Source organism: Kogia breviceps, chromosome 12 (genome assembly GCF_026419965.1).
Source record: "Kogia breviceps isolate mKogBre1 chromosome 12, mKogBre1 haplotype 1, whole genome shotgun sequence".
NCBI lineage: Eukaryota > Metazoa > Chordata > Mammalia > Artiodactyla > Physeteridae > Kogia > Kogia breviceps.
Genome location: NC_081321.1, coordinates 53,049,609 through 53,067,800, shown reverse-complemented (window position 1 = coordinate 53,067,800; position 18,192 = coordinate 53,049,609). Strand labels below are relative to the sequence as shown.

General features: G+C 41.0%; 1 protein-coding gene across 1 annotated transcript in view; it reads right to left on the bottom strand.

Annotated features, from left to right (window-relative positions):
* Window positions 1–3,341: 3,341 nt before the first annotated feature.
* Window positions 3,342–18,192, bottom strand: part of MSRB3 (methionine sulfoxide reductase B3) — a 167,973-nt gene continuing 153,122 nt past the window's right edge. The window contains exons 6-7 of the mRNA XM_067009691.1: window positions 13,693–13,790; window positions 3,342–3,565 (exon numbers count right to left, since the gene is read on the bottom strand). Of these exons, the coding sequence (XP_066865792.1) occupies window positions 3,401–3,565; window positions 13,693–13,790 (263 nt within the window). The 3' untranslated portion in view covers window positions 3,342–3,400. The remainder of the gene's footprint in view (window positions 3,566–13,692; window positions 13,791–18,192) is intronic.

Sequence of the window (18,192 nt, the reverse complement as noted above, 5' to 3'; positions counted from 1 at the left end):
AGCCTAGGCATCAGCATGGTATCATTCCTGCATTTTCACCTATAGCGTTATCATGATGCAACTTGCCAAAGTCCATGTCTTAAGCACAAAAACATATACAAGCTGCTGAAGATTCTGCTGAGATGAGGTGAAAGTAGAGTAATTCTGTAAATGTTTCCCTTCCCTCCAACCTTTCAGATCCCAGGAGGCCTCTCCTGGGGCCTGGGGTATGGGAAGTCGGACTAGACCCACTGTCAGAGCCCCAGCTTATAAAGTCCACACCAGATAAAAGGCCCTCTGTACAAACTACAGACACGTCAGCTGGGTAAGGAGGTAAACAGAGCAGCCTATGGCAAACTCCATTGGATGGTCTGTGCATCTGTGCTAAAAATAAGAGAAGTCTTTAGGAATCAGAGAGGAAAACATTTTTATAAAGAGATTTTATTACATAATTTCTGTATACAATAGACATAGGAAAAGGGTTTTTAATGAAAATTCCATGTCATTTTTCAAAAGTTCTGAATTGCTTGGAGAAAAATTCTTACAAAGCTGTCTAAGGCAAAAGTAGTATTTGAGCTTCAGAACAAATGCTAATCCCTTTCATCATATTCCATATTTAAAGCAAGGCATTTTCAATTCAATTAACATGGAGAGGCTTTCAAATCGCTATGTCATTTACATTAAGAGTTTAAATTCATCTATAAAGTGAAAAGTTTAAACACATAGAAATATTCTCTAATACAATATGTACTGTTGCTTTCTTCAGATCCATTCCACATGAGTGTATGGATGTACTTTTTTACACACCAGCAAAGAAACCTGCGTCTCCTAACGGCACAGTGAGGGCTGGAGTGCAGAGAGGGAAAGTCCCATGCGTTTCCCATGTTAAATGGCATAACTCCCACAGATCACATACACCTCGCCATATTGACTCAGTTCATTGCACTCCATATCCTGCAAAAATAAATCTAGTGCTCGACAGCTGACATTATTGCTCACTTACGTTTTAGTAATATATTTCTTTAACATAAGACAGAAATATACTGAAATTTGATACCACTTAAACTCAAAAGCAATCTGAAATTAAACCACATGATGCATACACCCACATTCTTTTTGCCAAGGATGTTGCATTTTTCTTAAAGTTGATGCTGGAAAGTGTGGTAGAAGAAAAACTGGCTTTCCTTGAACGAAGACTAAGCATTAGAAGAGGAGCTTTTTGAGGGGAATGTTAAGCCCCACAATAAAACTGGAGGAACAGTGAGAATCCAGAGTCTCTGGGGAGAGGAAGAAGCCCCCGTTTATCTTCCTTGTCTACCCCAACACTGTAGCTCGTGTCCAGCAGACCCCGCGGCAGGCCACCACCTAGAGCAGGAGCCACGTGAGCCCCCGAAGGATGGACCGCACACTGGGGCAGGAATGTCCTGGGAGACCCACTTCTTTAGGGATCTTTGGGTCACTGGGATATGCTGGGAGTCCTTTGGTGAGGTCGGGAAAGACTTCTAGGATAGTCTGGACACTGAGGCTTCAAGGATCTTAAATTCTCACTTCTAGAGGGGAGTGAAACTTGCAAATTCCAGAGTGACCCCAGGGCCTGAGGCGACACATCTGGGAGCGGAGGGAAGAAGAGCATAGTACATCTGGAATCTCAAAGTTGTGGCCCACATGACAATGAAGAGACTCACCAGGAGGTGTTTTGAGAGACCCAGAAGGATGTGGACATGACCACACTGACATCGATTGTTCCAACTTCTCATTTCAGTTTATCATTATTTCTTTAAGATTGTCAGGTGTTCCTCTTTCTTATTTTGGTCTTGGTGCTTATAAGGAAAGATGTCAGTATTCATAAGCTATCAAAGATTTACAAAAAAATTATTTTTTCAAAATTACACTTCAGGATTAGCATTCAAGGCTACAAACACAATATATATCAGTCATAAACCATACCTTCACGCCTGGCGGCCGCAATACCAATATATATCACCACTGCTCAGAGCTGTAGAAACCTTACAGTGCACAATCCCACCGTATGGATAGTGGGACATCCATCCCACCAGACTAAATGTTATACGGCAACCGAGTGGAGCTTCTTAGAGTAAAACCAGCCATACAGCTACAGAGAAAAATTTCTGGCTCTTGGCCCAACTGTTTCCATACCAATCAGCTAAGTCACCCTCCTCTCTGCTTCTTTCCATTTCAAATGCCTGGGCTTCGGCCTTTGAGGCAATTAGAACCAGATCAGTTTAATTTTACAACACTGATCTTCATTGTATAGCAATATAGTAATTTTCCCCTGAGAGTGTCAATTATTTTGCAAATATTCTAAGTCGTGTTTATACATAAAGAATAGGCATGGAGAGGCTAGACACCTTGTCCCTTGTCACACAGCAGATTAGTGTCAAGGGTGGGATGTGAGCTCCTGGCTGTTTCTATTTTAAGCCCCAATGTCTTTCCAGAGGTCACCTTGCCCTGTGCACAGGTCCCCCGCCCTCCCCTCTGGGCTCCGTTCCTTACTTGCTCTTCTTCAGAGCACTGTACATCTAGTACTCAGGCTTCCTCCTCAGCCTTCTCTGCTCTCTCTTACTTCTGCTGCCTTGATGAAGTGTTTTGTCCCCAGTATTTTATTTTACACAGGGAATTCACCAAAATGCCCTTCCAGCCACAGCTAGCATGAGGTGTGGAGGGACAGACTTACAGAAGGCAATGGCAGGTGCTTTTCTTTGTGAATTTTGGACAAAACAGGGATCAACATTTTACGGTTATCTTACATTCCAATGTTTTTAACGAAAAATAAAATAAAGCCCTAACCATGAGGTAATGTTTGCTTCTCTGCCACAACACTCAGTGTGCCCCCTCGGATCTGGCAACAATTTAACATAAGGAAAGACTTTAGACCTTCACACCCTTTTTGGGAGAATAAAGGACCTCAGCCTAAACGTTCCATAAAGCTGAGAAGTCTCACAAGACATTGCTCCACCCTTATCTTAGGTGGATCTGCACAAATGCCTCCAGGCCGTGTGTCTCGCAGGTCTCAACACCCTGCCCCACCGAGCCCTGGTCTCTGCACTGCAGAGGAGATCTTGATTTTCATGTCTGAAGACCAAGCACCTTCTGCCTATTAAGCAAGGAGAAAAAAAAATCGAAAGAAGCTATGTAGGCGAAGAAAGTAATGCCAAATGCTATGTAAGTGGCTTGTGAAGAGGTTTCACAAAGCTACCTATGAGGTTCACTAAAGTTACAAACAGTTCCTGATCTAGTCAATAGCAAAATGCATTGATGGCCAGGGCCTCTGTTTAAGCAAAAGAAGAAAAATATCAATAGCATAAAATTGCTCTTCTATTTTTGAAAAAATATATCTGAGACGCTCTCGAATTCGTTTTAATAAGCTGTGCATTAAGTACACTTGTTTCCATCAACTCCTCTACAGCTCCGTCTTGTCGCCCTGGGCCAGGCTGCCCCCTGCGCTGTCCCCACTGGCGTCGCTGATCTCTGCAGGTGTGAAAGACAAGGACGCAGAGTTTATGCAGTATCTTTTGCCAGTTGGACGAGGTCCGTCGTCAAAAATGTGCCCGAGGTGAGCACCGCACTGCAAGAGAAGGGCAAAATGTAAGTCAACAGCGTGTACAAAGCCGGCTTTGAGGGGAACTCACATTCAGCAGTTTAAATGGATGACCGGCCTGTAGAGAAATGATGGAAGCCATCATGGATGATTTCTAATCCACCTGTCAATAGCTGCAAAGATGGTTTCTGGCAGGTTTTGCCCCACATGCTGAGAATAAAAAACACTAGAATTGTGCATATCAGAAATCATTTAGGAGCCACTGTATCTTCTGATCTGTGAAGCCACTCAACCAGCTGAAAAATGACTGAAGTAGTTTTATGAATTGAGTTGACCCTTGATCTGGACCTCTGGCACTGCTTTTGGCTTTGGATGGGTGGCTTTCAGATATGCAGAAGTCCACTGTAAAAGATACTGTTTAACTGGCCATGACGGAGGTGACGTTTGCTTTCATGGGCAGTAAAACTTAACATCAGACAAGCATTGGATGTTCTTGGAACTCAGCAAAGCAATAGCTAGACTCAACAGATTTATGTCACGGTCACCAAGACTGAAGTGGGACAAATGGAAACGTCACTAGTCCACACAATCGGTTTTTCTGGCCTCCAACAGGTGGAGTGCCATGTGGGCTGCGTTACTTGCACAAACTGGGTCATGTGGAGAAGGAATAAGCTGTTGAGCTCATTCCATGCTACTGACTATCCAAAAAGCTGGGGAAGGAGGAGAGGCAGAGAGTCCAAACAGAGGCAGAGGAGGGATGGTTGGTTATGACGGTGTTAAGAGAAATCCAGCCCAGAGAAAGCATCTCCAAAAAGCCTGGCTCACTGAACAGAGCCCGTACTAACCAGTCTGCTGCTGGACTCGGCTACAGGAGACAACAGCACAGGCCACACTTACCTGTCCCCCACCCTCCTCAGCAGGGACGGGGCTGAAGGGTATGGGGGACGTTAGTGCTCCACATTCAAACAGGCTGCGAAAACACATCGTTCGTCACATAACAAAGAAACCAAAGCCTGGGGCAAATGACCCCTGTTCATTCATTTCACAAATATTTATGGAGCACCTGCTACATGCCAGGCACTGTCCCAGACTCTGGAGGTACAGGCAGTAGTCTCATGGAGCTTACATTCCAGTGGGGGAGACAGACAATACAAAGGAAATAAGGGACTGTAGAGCACAGTAGGTGGAAATAAATGCTCAGGAGCAAAACAAAAATGAAAACCAGAAAGTGACACAGATTGTCAGGTTGGGGGCTGACATTTTAGGTAAGGTGGTCAGGGGTGGTTTTTCCGGGCTGGCTTTGGGATAAGAACCTAGAGGAAGTGAAGGAGCGGATATCCAGGGCAGAGCATCTCAAGCAGATGGAGGAGTCAAGACTTAGGCAAGAACGTGAGAGAAGAGACATACAGATGGTTTATTAATTCTTCTCACTGTGCTCGTTTGGTGTATAAACTTATACATTGCAAGGAAGGAGAATAGGAGACGATGAGAGAGAAGTGAGGGATGGTGCTCATTACAGTGGAAAGAACCAGAATCTCAGTTTCCCCATAGAAAGTACTAAATTCCATTTTCAAGGGTTCTCTAGTTATTAATGAATAGCACAAATAGCAACTTCAACTATAGGGCACTTCCATGGTAAAAGTGCATTCTTATTTTACTGCCAACATACTATGTCAGCTTATTAAAGAACTAAAAATGAACCCTGAACTGATTTGATCTGTTGCCTGGAAAATATGAAACAGGCCTAAAAAACAAATCTTGCATTATTTTACCACATTTTATGCAGGTTTAGGTAATATCAAGGCTGACAGCTCAGATTGCTTTTCCTTTCTATAAACAATGGAGACCAAATTTTCAGGCATCAGCAGCTAAGATGCACCAGTAAAAATACACATGCTTACCCAATGGACACAGGAAAGCACCTATTTCTGCCTGCCAAAAGAGTCAGCGTGCAGGCCAACAGGACCTGGTGCTCTCGGTGACCAGTATGTGTGCACAATTATTGATCTCATGTGCAGCTCCGGCTCTTCAATCACCTGGCATCTGAGAGGTGGAGTTTTCACATAAAAGCCTCAGATAGTTTTTTTGGTTTTTCTTTCTTTTTTTTAATGACAGAATATAGCTATCTGGGCAAAAATAAATGATATTGCCTTTATTAATCATATTGAGCATATTTAGAAAACAGTTCTCTTTACCTCACTATAAAAATAAAGCATAGCAATGGTATACTTGAAGCCATTTTGTAGTATTTATTTCCCAAATCATTCATTTCCCAAATCATTTTTTAAAAAATCCAAATTAGAGTAATTTAATCTGTTGGACTGAGTTGGTTATCAGCCTGCAGTTTCATTTGAATCAATGAAACTAGTCATTTCAATAAGAAATACACAGATTCTAGATGTCCCCGATCCAGGCAAAAGAAAAAGGGAGCAGGATGAGGAAGAGAAATTATAGTGGGGAAAAGGCAACAAAAATCATTGGTAAATAAGTATATGGGTTGGTGATGGGGTAGGGAAATCCTCAGTAATGGTAACGGTCCCCTAAAAACAATAGTGATAGCTTCATCATGCTTGCACAAAGTGTTCTGGAAGATTCACTCCAGGCTCACATAACTGAGGGAAGAGTAAGGTGTTCATTTATATCTGTGCCACCACATACGTGCCCATCCGGTTGCCTGCAAAGTTGTAAGGCCGTTTGTCTGAAGGAAGCCTAACCACACAGTACCATTTCTGCTTCCTCCCAGGAACACCTAGTCTCCCATAAAAGACCAGTACCCGGTTTCTTTTAAAAGTGCACAAGCCCTGAAGGCATCTCCCTGAGGGGAGCAACCATGGAGCCAATTCTTTCCAGCTTCTACCCCTGGCGGAAGGCTATGGTGATGAATGAAAGTTGTCAGAGATGCACTGTTTCTTTAGCCACCTGCGAGCTCCGCGTCCGGGCCCCAGCCAGCTGGCAGTGAGCTGGGATACCTCAGCACACCTGGTTATAACTGAAACAAACTGGCTGCCCAATGAAGAAATCTCTGAAGCCGGCTGTTACTGATTTATTTCAGGGTACGATCTTTGGTGTGCATTTTGAAAGTTGTTTTAAAATGGTTATGTATTTCTTTCTTTTACAGATAGAGTACAAACTAGGACTGAATATTCCAGCTCTTATTCTGAGGAAGCATGAGATAAGCATTGTTCAAAAGAACTAATTTAAATTCCCATGGGAATCCTTTATCACATAAGCCTCTCAGAAAAACTGGCAACTAAAGAACCTGTAGAGAACCAAGGGAAAGGACCCCCCTCAAAAAAAAGTGATTTAGCATCAAATTTAACATAATTCCTTAAAATCTCACTGCAATTCTCAATTGTGTGCATAAGAAACACAAATAGTGCATTCAACACAGTTACATATTTCTGCACTGATATATTTCCAACTGTCCTGGAAGGTTTTCTCCCAGCTATTCCTAGGATGTTTGGGGTTTTATTATTATCATTTTCTCTTAAGTGTTTGATCTACAAGATGAAGCAGTTTCAAAGCACTGCTTTTACACTTGGGCGCATGGGGCAAGATGGGAAGGAGAAAAGAGTTTTAAGAAGGAAAGCAATTTACTTTGCCAGTAGTATCCTGTTTTCTCCCATTGTTATCAAAGACACTTGTATGTAAGTAGGGCTCTTTTCCTCTGTGCTGTGATATTAATCTTTTGCCAAGGAAATGATTGTGAAGTCACTAGTTTAGCATTATGATTTTACTGAAAGATCAAGAAAAAGAGGGGCTGTGAGTCTGAAATCCTATTGTAACACATGGGTGTCTTTAATCATCAGCAATATATGAGTTGTCATCTGCAAAAGATTAATAAGGTTTGGGGTTTTACCAAAAACCGCTTAACTCTTTTTGTTTTTTTAATTTATTTATTTTTGGCTGCATTGGGTCTTTGTTGCTGCACACAGCTTTCTCTAGTTGTGGTGAGCAGGGGCTAATCTTCGTTGTGGTGCATGGGCTTCTTATTCAGTGGCTTCTCTTGTTGTGGAGTATGGACTCTAGGCATGCAAGCTTCAGTAGTTGTGGCACACTGGCTCAGTAGTTGTGGCACATGGGCTTAGTTGCTCTGCGGCATGTGGGATCTTCCTGGACCAGAGCTCAAACCAGTGTCCGCTGCACTGACAGGTGGATTCTTAACCACTCTGCCACCAGGGAAGCCCGAAAACTGATTAACTCTTCAAAAATACTTTGTATTGGTAGATATTTACCTTTCTGTTGATTTGGCTGACTTAGAACAAATTAATAAGGATCTAAAACAAACTTAAGGGACTCTACCATAGATTCAAGCAGTAATAGCTGCAGTCATAAATAGAGTCCAACTTGGGTAAACTCAGGGTTCTTCCTCAAAGATTATTACAAAAAGTTAAGTGATTTATTGGTCTCCCATTTGCTGCAGATGTAGAATTTTGATCTAAAGAAGGAAAAATTCCCCAAGTATTTCCGGGAGAGACTTACTTCGCTGAACTACAGCTTAAAGCAAGCAAATCTTACCTCTTTGCACTGAATTTAAATTCCTGACAGTGTTGCCTAACAGGCTGGGGTTGGAGGATTAGGAAGAAGCTGTCAAGCAATTACTCATAGTAGTCAGTGAAAGTGGAATAGAAGCAATATATTTTATCGCTAACTAAAAATGTGAAGTAAACGAAATAAAGAAAAATTCTTTATAATTGAAAATTGTTAGGAAATTGCTACAGCCAGGGGGAAGATACATACGCCCACCAAAGCGGGCAAATTTAAGATAAAGGTCCTCTTTGGAGGAGACAACTGGAATATAATTCCTCAACTCAGTAGGTAGAACAGAAAAAGAAAACAAATATAGTTGCAACAAAAATCAGAATGTAGCAGGGTAACCAATCTCCTCCACAAGCAGGAATCCTGAGGAAGACAGTGAAGAATCTCTGCTACCCTTGCTTGTTCTCTGTGCTGTTAACTTAAAGATCAGGCACTGAGCTGGGCTTCTTACACAGCAATTCTTTTAGAAGGACCTGACTGCAATAATATTTCTCTGAAAAGTGATTACAGTACTAAATAAATCTTAACTTTCTCAATAAAAATTTTACTACAGTATTACTACCTAAGAAGTCACTGGAGAGAACAAATGTATGGATACCAAGGGGGAAAAAGGGTGGGGGGATGGGATGAATTGGGAGATTGGGATTGACATATACACACTATTGATACTATGTATAAAATAGATAACTAATGAGAACCTACTGTATAGCACAGGGAACTCTACTCAATGCTCTGTGGTGACCTAAATGTGAAGGAAATCCAAAAACGAGGGGATAGATGTATACACATAGCTGATTCACTTTGCCGCACAGTAAACTAACACAGCATTGTAAAGCAACTATACTCCAATAAAAATTTTTTTTAAAAAAATGGCTTCGGGCTTCCCTGGTGGCGCAGTGGTTGAGAATCCGCCTGCCGATGCAGGGGACACGGGTTCGTGCCCCAGTCCGGGAAGATCCCACATGCCGCAGAGCGGCTGAGCCCGTGAGCCATGGCCGCTGAGCCTGCGCTCCGCAACGGGAGAGGCCACAACAGTGAGAGGCCCGTATACCAGAAAAAAAAAAAAAAAAAAAAAAAAAAAAAAATGGCTTCCCTGGTGGCACAGTGGTTAAGAATCTGCCTGCCAACGCAGAGGTCACAGGTTCAACCCCTGGTCCGGGATGATCCCACATGCCACGGAGCAACTAAGCCCGCAAGCCACAACTACTGAGCCTGCGCTATAGAGCTCGTGAGCCACAACTACTGAGCCCATGTGCCACAACTACTGAAGCCTGCACGCCTAAGAGCCCATGCTCCACAACAAGAGAAGCCACTGCAATGAGAAGCCCGTGCACCGCAATGAAGAGTAGCCCCCATTCCCGCAACTAGAGAAAGCCCATGTGCAGCAACAAAGACCCAACTCAGCCAAAGATAAATAAATAAATTTTTTTTTAAAAAAAGAAGAAGGGCTTCCCTGGTGGCGCAGTGGTTGGGACTCCGCCTGCCGATGCAGGGGACACGGGTTCGTGTCCCGGTCCGGGAAGATCCCACGTGCCGCGGCTGGGCCCGTGAGCCATGGCCGCTGAGCCTGCGTGTCCGGAGCCTGTGCTCCACAACGGGAGAGGCCACAGCGGTGAGAGGCCCGTGTACCGCAAAAAAAAAAAAAAAAAAGAAGTCGTCACTGGACACATGGAAAAACTACAGTGTAGTATGAGGTGGTAGGTACGGCTCCCAATGTGTTTACAATTCTTACCCAAATTCACTGCATGGTGTGATCCATATCACAATGAAGAAGAAGGGGCAGGGAGAAGGAGAAGGGAGGATGGGGGAGGGGAGAAAGAGAAGGAGAAGGAGAAGAATCCTAAGTACTAAAGCAAGAATTAGAGACCCATACACCAAAAAAAAAGAAATCACCATATTGCCAGGCAAGCAGGTTGAATCTACTGGTTCCATCCACAGAAGCTCAGTTTATTTGTGTAAGTTGGCAGTAAAAGGGTCTACGTGTTTAGTTGCTCCATCTTTACCATAAGGAAAGAAGCATTCCACATACCATGTCCAACTGAGAATGTCTCTAAGATACTGAAAACATCTAATAGATTCTTTATAACACAAACCCCTTTCATGCAATGCAGTCCAGAGAAAGGACAAACCATGTGAATTCAAAATACAAAAAGAATTTTAGAAAGAGGAGAAGCAAACCAGACAATTTTGCCATACCATGTCACCATCCAAAAGTTTAAAAGAAAATAAAAAAAGATGGGAGAAGTTGCAAGCAGGAGAAGAGACAACCTAAACTGAAAGAAGGTAAAAGAAGATAAACTGATAACGAAAAATAGTGTTAAGGGTGAGAAACTAGGAAGTAAGATACAAGTGGTTACTCTAGTATGGAAACCATTAAACCAGTTTTTTTTTCCCTCGAGTCAAGATAAAAAGGATGAATGAGAAAATGGGCAAGAGAAAACTAAAGAAAAATGTAATACAAGAGGAAAATAAATGTCTGTGTCAAACACAAATTAGAAGACAAAGAAACTGAAAGGAAAGACACCAGCACACTTTAGCTTAGTGAGCTCTTAGTGCACTGTGGGGCAGACATGCCCACTCTGTCCACACAGGAAAGAGTCCAGCAAACATATTCTTTGGGGCTGGAACCCAATTATTTTCTATATGGTACTTACTTCTCAAAGCATGCATGTTTACACATGCGTTAGTGGAACAAATTTCCCTCTCTCTTCTCTTTAAAGTTAGGAAAGAAATGGAACAAATATCCCTCCCTCTTCTCTTTAAATTTAAGACTTTTATTTAAGAAAGAGTCACTTTCCTTTTTTTTCTTTTTTTTTTTGTTTGTGGTACGCGGGCCTCTCACTGCCATGGCCTCTCCCGTTGCGGAGCACAGGCTCCGGACGCGCAGGCTCAGCGGCCACGGCTCACGGGCCCAGCCGCTCCGGGGCACGTGGGACCCTCCCGGACCGGGGCACGAACCCGTGTCCCCTGCATCGGCAGGCGGATTCTCAACCACTGCGCCACCAGGGAAGCCCCAAGAAAGGGTCACTTTCTAATGTGAGAAATAAAGGTGGTGGAAAAAGAAGCTGAAATGGAGTAGGTCAGTCAGCGTTAGTTCTTCACCCAACTGTTAGGAAAGGACCAAAGAAGAGTAACAGTCACCTAGGCCTTTAACCAAAGGGCTGAGAGCTATGCTTGGGTTAGCTTGGTATCTGTTATGAGTGTTGCCTAATTTGGGCACAGTCTGTGGGTTTCATTCCTGGTCACTGTAGGACATCTTCCTAATGGCCTTGTCTTGACTCCTACTGGTGTTACCTCAGTGGCTGGCACAGAGAAAGGAGGAAATATATTCTAACTGTGAATTATAAGAATTAGTCACAAAGACATCAGAGTAGGGCCTGAAGGAAAGGTATTACCTTATGCCCCACCTTTTCTGTCCCTTTTTTATTTGATTTTCATAGAACTCAATGTTTGAAAGTGGGTTCTGAGTGAAAAGGAAAGTAGCAGTCATATTAACAGCCTTTAAGGCAGCTTAAAAAAAGAAAGAAAAAACAACCATTAGCCTTAAGAGAGGTTTACTAAGTACTATGTACCTAAGTTACAAATTACTGTGTACCATCCAACCTCACTTTTTTGTCAAGTATTTTAGATTCCTGGGTAGATATTCACAATTTGCTTCTGTGGCAGTTATAACAAAAATAATAAAAATTCAGTTGAATCCAAAACTGAATTGAATTTAACTGCTGAGGGATCAGAGGATTTGGGTTTTTTTTTTTTTTTTTCTTATTTCAATATGACTCTTTGTGGTACATGTATCTATCTATCTATCTATCTATCTATCTACCTACCTACCTACCTACCTCCCCTCTATCTACTTATTTATCCAGCTGAGCACCATAAAGAGCTCTGGAGCTAACTGCCCAAATTCAAGTCTCAGTTCAATCTATGAATATCTACACAAGTGTAATTGCACTCCTTGTGCCTCTGTTTTCTCAAGTGTAAAATGAGAGAGAATAACATTATCTAGTCATAAGGTTATTATGAGCATTTATCAGGGGAGTTTTTAAGAATGTTGATGTTCAGGCCTCACCCAAACCAATTAAATTCGAATCTCTGGGGGTGAGACCCAGGATCAAAAAGTACCACTATCGGTTGAGAGTCCGCCTGCCGATGCAGGGGACACGGGTTCGTGCCCCGATCTGGGAAGATCCCACATGCCGTGGAGTGGCTGGGCCCGTGAGCCATGGCCGCTGAGCCTGCGCGTCCAGAGCCTGTGCTCCGCAACGGGAGAGGCCACAACAGTGAGAGGCCCGCGTACCGCAAAAAAAAAAAAAAAAAAGTACCACTATCTTGCTCGGACTCAGATCTGAGAAAGAAGAGTGAACTGAAAATGTGACTTGGATAAAATATAAAGTCTGCTTTTCAAGGGAGAGAGTGGTCCTCATACTTAGAAGACAGTTAACTTGCCAGCCTTATTTTTAAAAAATAAAACAGGAATTCATCAGGTGGTTAGGTTCAAACCAATCTCCTTCCCTACTTGGTAGTAAATATGCTACCTACTCCCTAAAACTAATGTGTCTGATGAAGGGGGTTAACGATCAGGTGGAAGAAGGCTGAGGGAGGCCCATGTGGCAATCCCTTTGCTATCACAGCTGCCTGATTGTGCCCCCTCTACCTCTGATATGTACTGTATAAGAGACAGCCCCCAACAAAACACTCTGTAGTATCAATGAGTTCCAGTGCCACAATACTCAGACTTTATATTTCACTTACTTATTTAAAGCAAATTAGAGCAGGACTACCTACTCTTGAATAAAATGTGCAGTTGCCCTAGTTCTAGAGAACTAGAAGAGACTATCTAATGTGCAGTTGCTCTAGAACTAGAAGGTTCTGGCTATGTCTCTGGGCTTGAGCACAAAACCCCCCAAAGTTCAAATTTGTTGATTGGGATGACAGATTAACTATATTTTTGCCTTCTCCTCAACACATGTTCATTCTCCCCCTTAGATCCAGTACTAATTCAGTCAGAGCAGGGTGGAAAGAACTAACTAGAACATCCTTGGAAATGAGGAGAGGCCTATTCCTAGGAGAAGCAGAGAAGGAATTGCCTTATCACACATTCCCTCTCTGCCCTCACACAGCCCACCACTGAACCTCCTCTCCCTTCTGCCGTTCTCCAACCTCCCTCCTCACATCCACCCAAGGTGAACTGTTTCTGGGGTCTTTGTTGACCATGTTGGGGTCATTACCATTAGAGGTATTATAACTGAACAATGAGTGCACAGAACTGCAGGGAGAGGGGGATTATGTAAACAGATTATGTGAGGCCATGTGATGAAATCTTCACATACCCTAAGAATGGCCCATTCCCTACTGTATTAAGTCAATTGAAGATGATATTTCCTACCAATGATTTTGTTTAATAGTGTTGAAGCCAATGACTGACATTTAATTGGACTTGCTAAGCTCCTCAAGACTGAGATGTCATTAGGACTTGATAGAGACTTCACTGTGTTTGTCCCTTTTGTGATGAGTCACTTGGCCTTAGTTACTATATTTAGTACAACCAGGAGTCTTGAAAGTGCTTGCAATGCAGAGTGAGCAGCATTCTGGATTTCCAGGTGGGATTAACTGACCTGAGAGCAGCTGGTTTCCACCCTGTGCATCCCATAGGAAAAGTCATCTGTGAATGTGACTGCATCAGAACTGATCACATCGTGGAATGAAGGCCAACCTGGGACAGAGCAAGCACAAGAACCAAAACAGAGAAGAGAGAGACACATCCTTGGGTTATAATGCAATTTTAAAAGAAATACTAAGCATAGAATGGAAATCTTTAGTATATGAATCATGCTTAACTTTTTCAACCTGAAAAAAAAAAAGGTCGAAGACTCAAGATTAATATATTTTGCAAGAATGCAACTATTTTTTTAAAGAATAACCTTTTCCTCACATTCAGATTATAGTTGCATTGGGATTTTATGTTTCATGAGACTCTCTTAGACCTTCCAGTAGTTTTTTTAGCGCATCCCTGAACTTATAAAGTTCTCTATCACCATTGCCTCTTCTCTCTCTTATCTTCAGAGTCACTGGGCATGGTCTGAAGTACTGTGAGTTTTACAGTGTGATGTTTTCCAAAATACAATCCAACTGGTCTGGCAGTTAACTTTTCAACTATTCCATGCTTCTTTAGGAACCATGTTATTTTAGTACTCAGGTTGGATGGTTAAAATATATATTTTTTAATTCTGTTTTTTCCATCTTAATCTGATTTCTCAGGATAGGGGTTATCTGGAAAGCATAGGTTCTATCTATTGATGGGCAAGAGGCTTGCTTACTTCATAGGAGAGTCACAGAGCAGTGATCCTCAGGCATCTCTGGGTAGCGCCTTCTCTCAAATAGCATCTTGTTCCAATTTTCATTTAGTCTAGTGATTTTTAAAATATGCACATGGCTTTAAGAAACTCAGTGGTAAGTAGACCATAAGATTGTACACATGTTTATGGGTGTACAGTCAGGTTTTATGTTCAGTACTTATGGGCATGTTTTTACATGTTTCCAGAAAATATGTCTGGAGTTACTGAGTTGAAGCCTGTATCCTCAAAATGATGAAAGAGGTGCAATGTTGCTGAATTGCTTGTGCAATTTTTTTCCTTTTTCAGAAGCCAAATTTTTCCTATAGAAAGGAGGAAGCCCTTTAAAAACTGAGTGCCTTGTGTTAATACACCTTTTGAAAGAAAACAGAATGCAAATTTCAGCAATATGATTTCCAGTTTGAAACAAAACAAATTAGCTCAGGCCAAGTTTTTGTACTAAACTCCCCCAAGCTCCCCTTCCCCCCCTTACGCAATAACATTGCTTTGGTAGTGCTAGATTTAACACCCAGAGTTTAAACACTTTCCAATTCTTTGATTTGACTTCGAGATTGCTACAAATCACCAGGAAAACCTTAACTGTCGATATAAGATGATATTCCACAAAACTTAATTATGCTAAGAAACATCAGTATGCTTAAGAAAACTTGTTTATCCCCATTTTCTAAATTCCAGAGAGAATCTGAATATATTCTGGCCTATAGTATTTGGTTTTTAATGATTACTTGATACATTTAGGTGCTCTTCTTTGTTCAGTGACAGAAGTACCCATTGATAACGAGAAATTTAGTAGTGATGCTTCAAGACATTGAAAAATAATTTATCTATGAAAAGAAAGAGAAAATTCTGTTTCTGTTTTTGTTTTTTAAACCTCCCATGTCTTAACTCATTTGATTACAGTTTATAGCAACTAATATTATGATGGGACATATGTGATTCAGTAGTAAACAGGTAAAGTGTTAGGAGTTTTTGTTTCTATTTTAAATTTACCATGAAGCTCCCTCCCTCCCTCCCTCCCTCCACCACATCCACATTTTCCTATTTCTAGAATTTAAAATAGGTACGGAGAAATATATATGTATTTCCCATGCTACCTCTGCATCTTAGGTATACTTATTTTGTTCTATTCATCACACTAGATTTGTGATTTGTTTTCATGCTTTCTCCCTGCTTAGCTGGTGAGCATTTTGAAGGCACTGACCTGAGTATACTCACAGCCTACCATGGTGTACAGCACAAAGACAGAGCTGAAATGTTTATTAAACGGATTTTCAACTGACCTTAAATAAGAAAGTGGGATGAATAATTACAGTACACCACAGAGTCCCACAGAAGAAGGAAAGAATATAATCATACTCCTTCTTTACAAGACCAGATTAAGGAATATCAATGCTAATTTCTCATTGGACTTTCCGTTTTGGCTCATTTACTATAATTAAGCCTCTCTATATAGGTGAAATAACCTTATTACTTATTTGAGGTAGTAAAAACACATGACAATCATCTAAGTCACTCACTTTACAGGGTTTTGGGGGAGAAGGATGGGGGAGCGGAAGGACAAGTTACTTGCCAATGTTACTCAGGCAGGAAGTGGCAGAGCCAAAAATAGAATCTGAGTATTCTGACTTAGTCTAGGGCTCTCTTCTTATGTTCCACTTTTTTCCTCAGTGAAAGACTGAGGGGTCAATCATTTGAACACTCTGGCAGGAAGGAAGCTGAAGGTTTTAAGAAATATGTTTACTGCCAGTCTGGATTAGTTGATAGATACACTGTTGCACTTAAGAGCTTCTAGGTGGAAGCTGATAATGAATGTACCCTACAATACCTATTCTCTCACTTCTAAAGTCCAAACTGTTCAAAGGAAAGTCCAAGAGTAATGATATAAATCATGTAATGTAGCTTGGGATATAGATAAGTTTTTTATTCATTTATCTAAAACAGCCAGGAAGACTTAGAAGCACACCCTTAGGCAATAATATTGGGAAAACTGTCAATTCTATTTGGGGTTTCTTAATTCTAATTCTTTCCTAATAATTGTGAATCACTGCCTACTAAAGATTTTGGGGAGGGAAAGGAACTACTTTCAAATGAACTATGAAACCATACAGCTATACATTTTGCCTCCATGAATTAAATATTTATAGAATTTTCCAGAAGACCACATTCAAGAGTTGAGCAGGGTGATGTGGAGTGACATGGAGTAAAGGTTCTCAAAAGATTTCAATGTTTCTGAGAAAACTGTTGACACTTGAATAGTTTACATGTTGTTTACCATGGTGCTATTTAAACACTGGAAAAGACACTAAACATCCCAAAATTCATAGTGTCCCTTTGCACTGTAGAAGGAACACAGTTTTCAAGATGGAATATTGGGTATGTCACCCATGTCTTAATTGGTGGAGACTGACAAGGAGAGCCATGTTGAAGTCTATAACCTCCTGTATGGAACACATTTCAAAAGAGAATCATGGTCAACTTCATCAATAAGGCTAACAAAGGAGAATGTTGAGTTCTTTTGCTACATCTCTCAGAAAAAGAGAAGCTCTATAGAAAGAGAATTCATCGGAAAGGTAAGTCCTATTGACAATCAAACTAAGGACCTTTACCCAAGAGTAAATTGTCTTACGACAGAGAAGCCACAGTGATGACAAACTTTGAGAGCGGAATTCCCTCATCATGTGAAAGTATTTAAAGGAGGAACTCTTCACTGCTGTAAAAATCCTCAAAGGAAACCCTGCCCCCACTCCTAATAATAAGGAAAGTGCTTCAAAGGGTGATAGGCAAAGACTTGAAGCAATCTGGGTCTTGTTGAGAAAATTATCTTGAGCAAAGTGGGGGGGAGGGGATGTGTTTTTGTCACTTTTGACATTAAAGAAAGATCATCCTCCTTTCTCTAGGATTTCCCTTTTGGTCTTCTCATCTAACAAAACAGTATTTGTTTTGGATGTATTCCATACACTTTTTAAAAGAAAAGTCATGTGAAAACCTGTATAAACAGCGTTGACTCACCCTACCCCTAGTACAGCTCTTTGCTTCTATTTGAAGAGGTTGGATATGGGCTGATTATCATTTTATTTCCAAGAACATATACTGTACCTTTTAGATATTAGTCTATTATTATCAAGAATATCTTGTATTCTATGTTTTTGTTATTTCACATGCAGAACTATAACAACACAAACTAGAGAAGATGACACAACATACAAGAAATTACTATCTAATTAAAACATTTAATTCTAATATTAGCAGAGTTCTCTAGAAAGTGTTATCTTTCTCAATGCTTTTTTGTCTCCTTTTTCCAAAAACTTCCCTCAACTCTGGAGGGTGGCTGTTAAAGAGTATTTCTGATTTTAAGAGCTTAGTTTAAGAGCTTAGCTTAGTTTAAAAACAAATAAAATATTACATTTTTTTCAACCAGAACTTGAAATCTGAATCTAATACTTCTTGATACTATTACGATCCCCTTGGCACCACTGGACAATATTCTGTTTAGGGACCTTGGCTACAACTACTACATAAACATAGTGATATATAATTTATCTATTTTAATACTAAGTTTCTCTTTTTACTATTAATTTAAAGGCACACAATTAAAAAACCATTTTCACAGGTTAATACATCTTGTCTCTGCTTTAAATTTTAAACTCATTTTTTTCACCTTATAAAGATGGAAGGAGTAGATGAGTTATTGTGTAGATAGATTGTAATATTGGCTTGTTATATATAGTTTTCTTTGCCACATTTCCTTGACTTTCAGGTAAG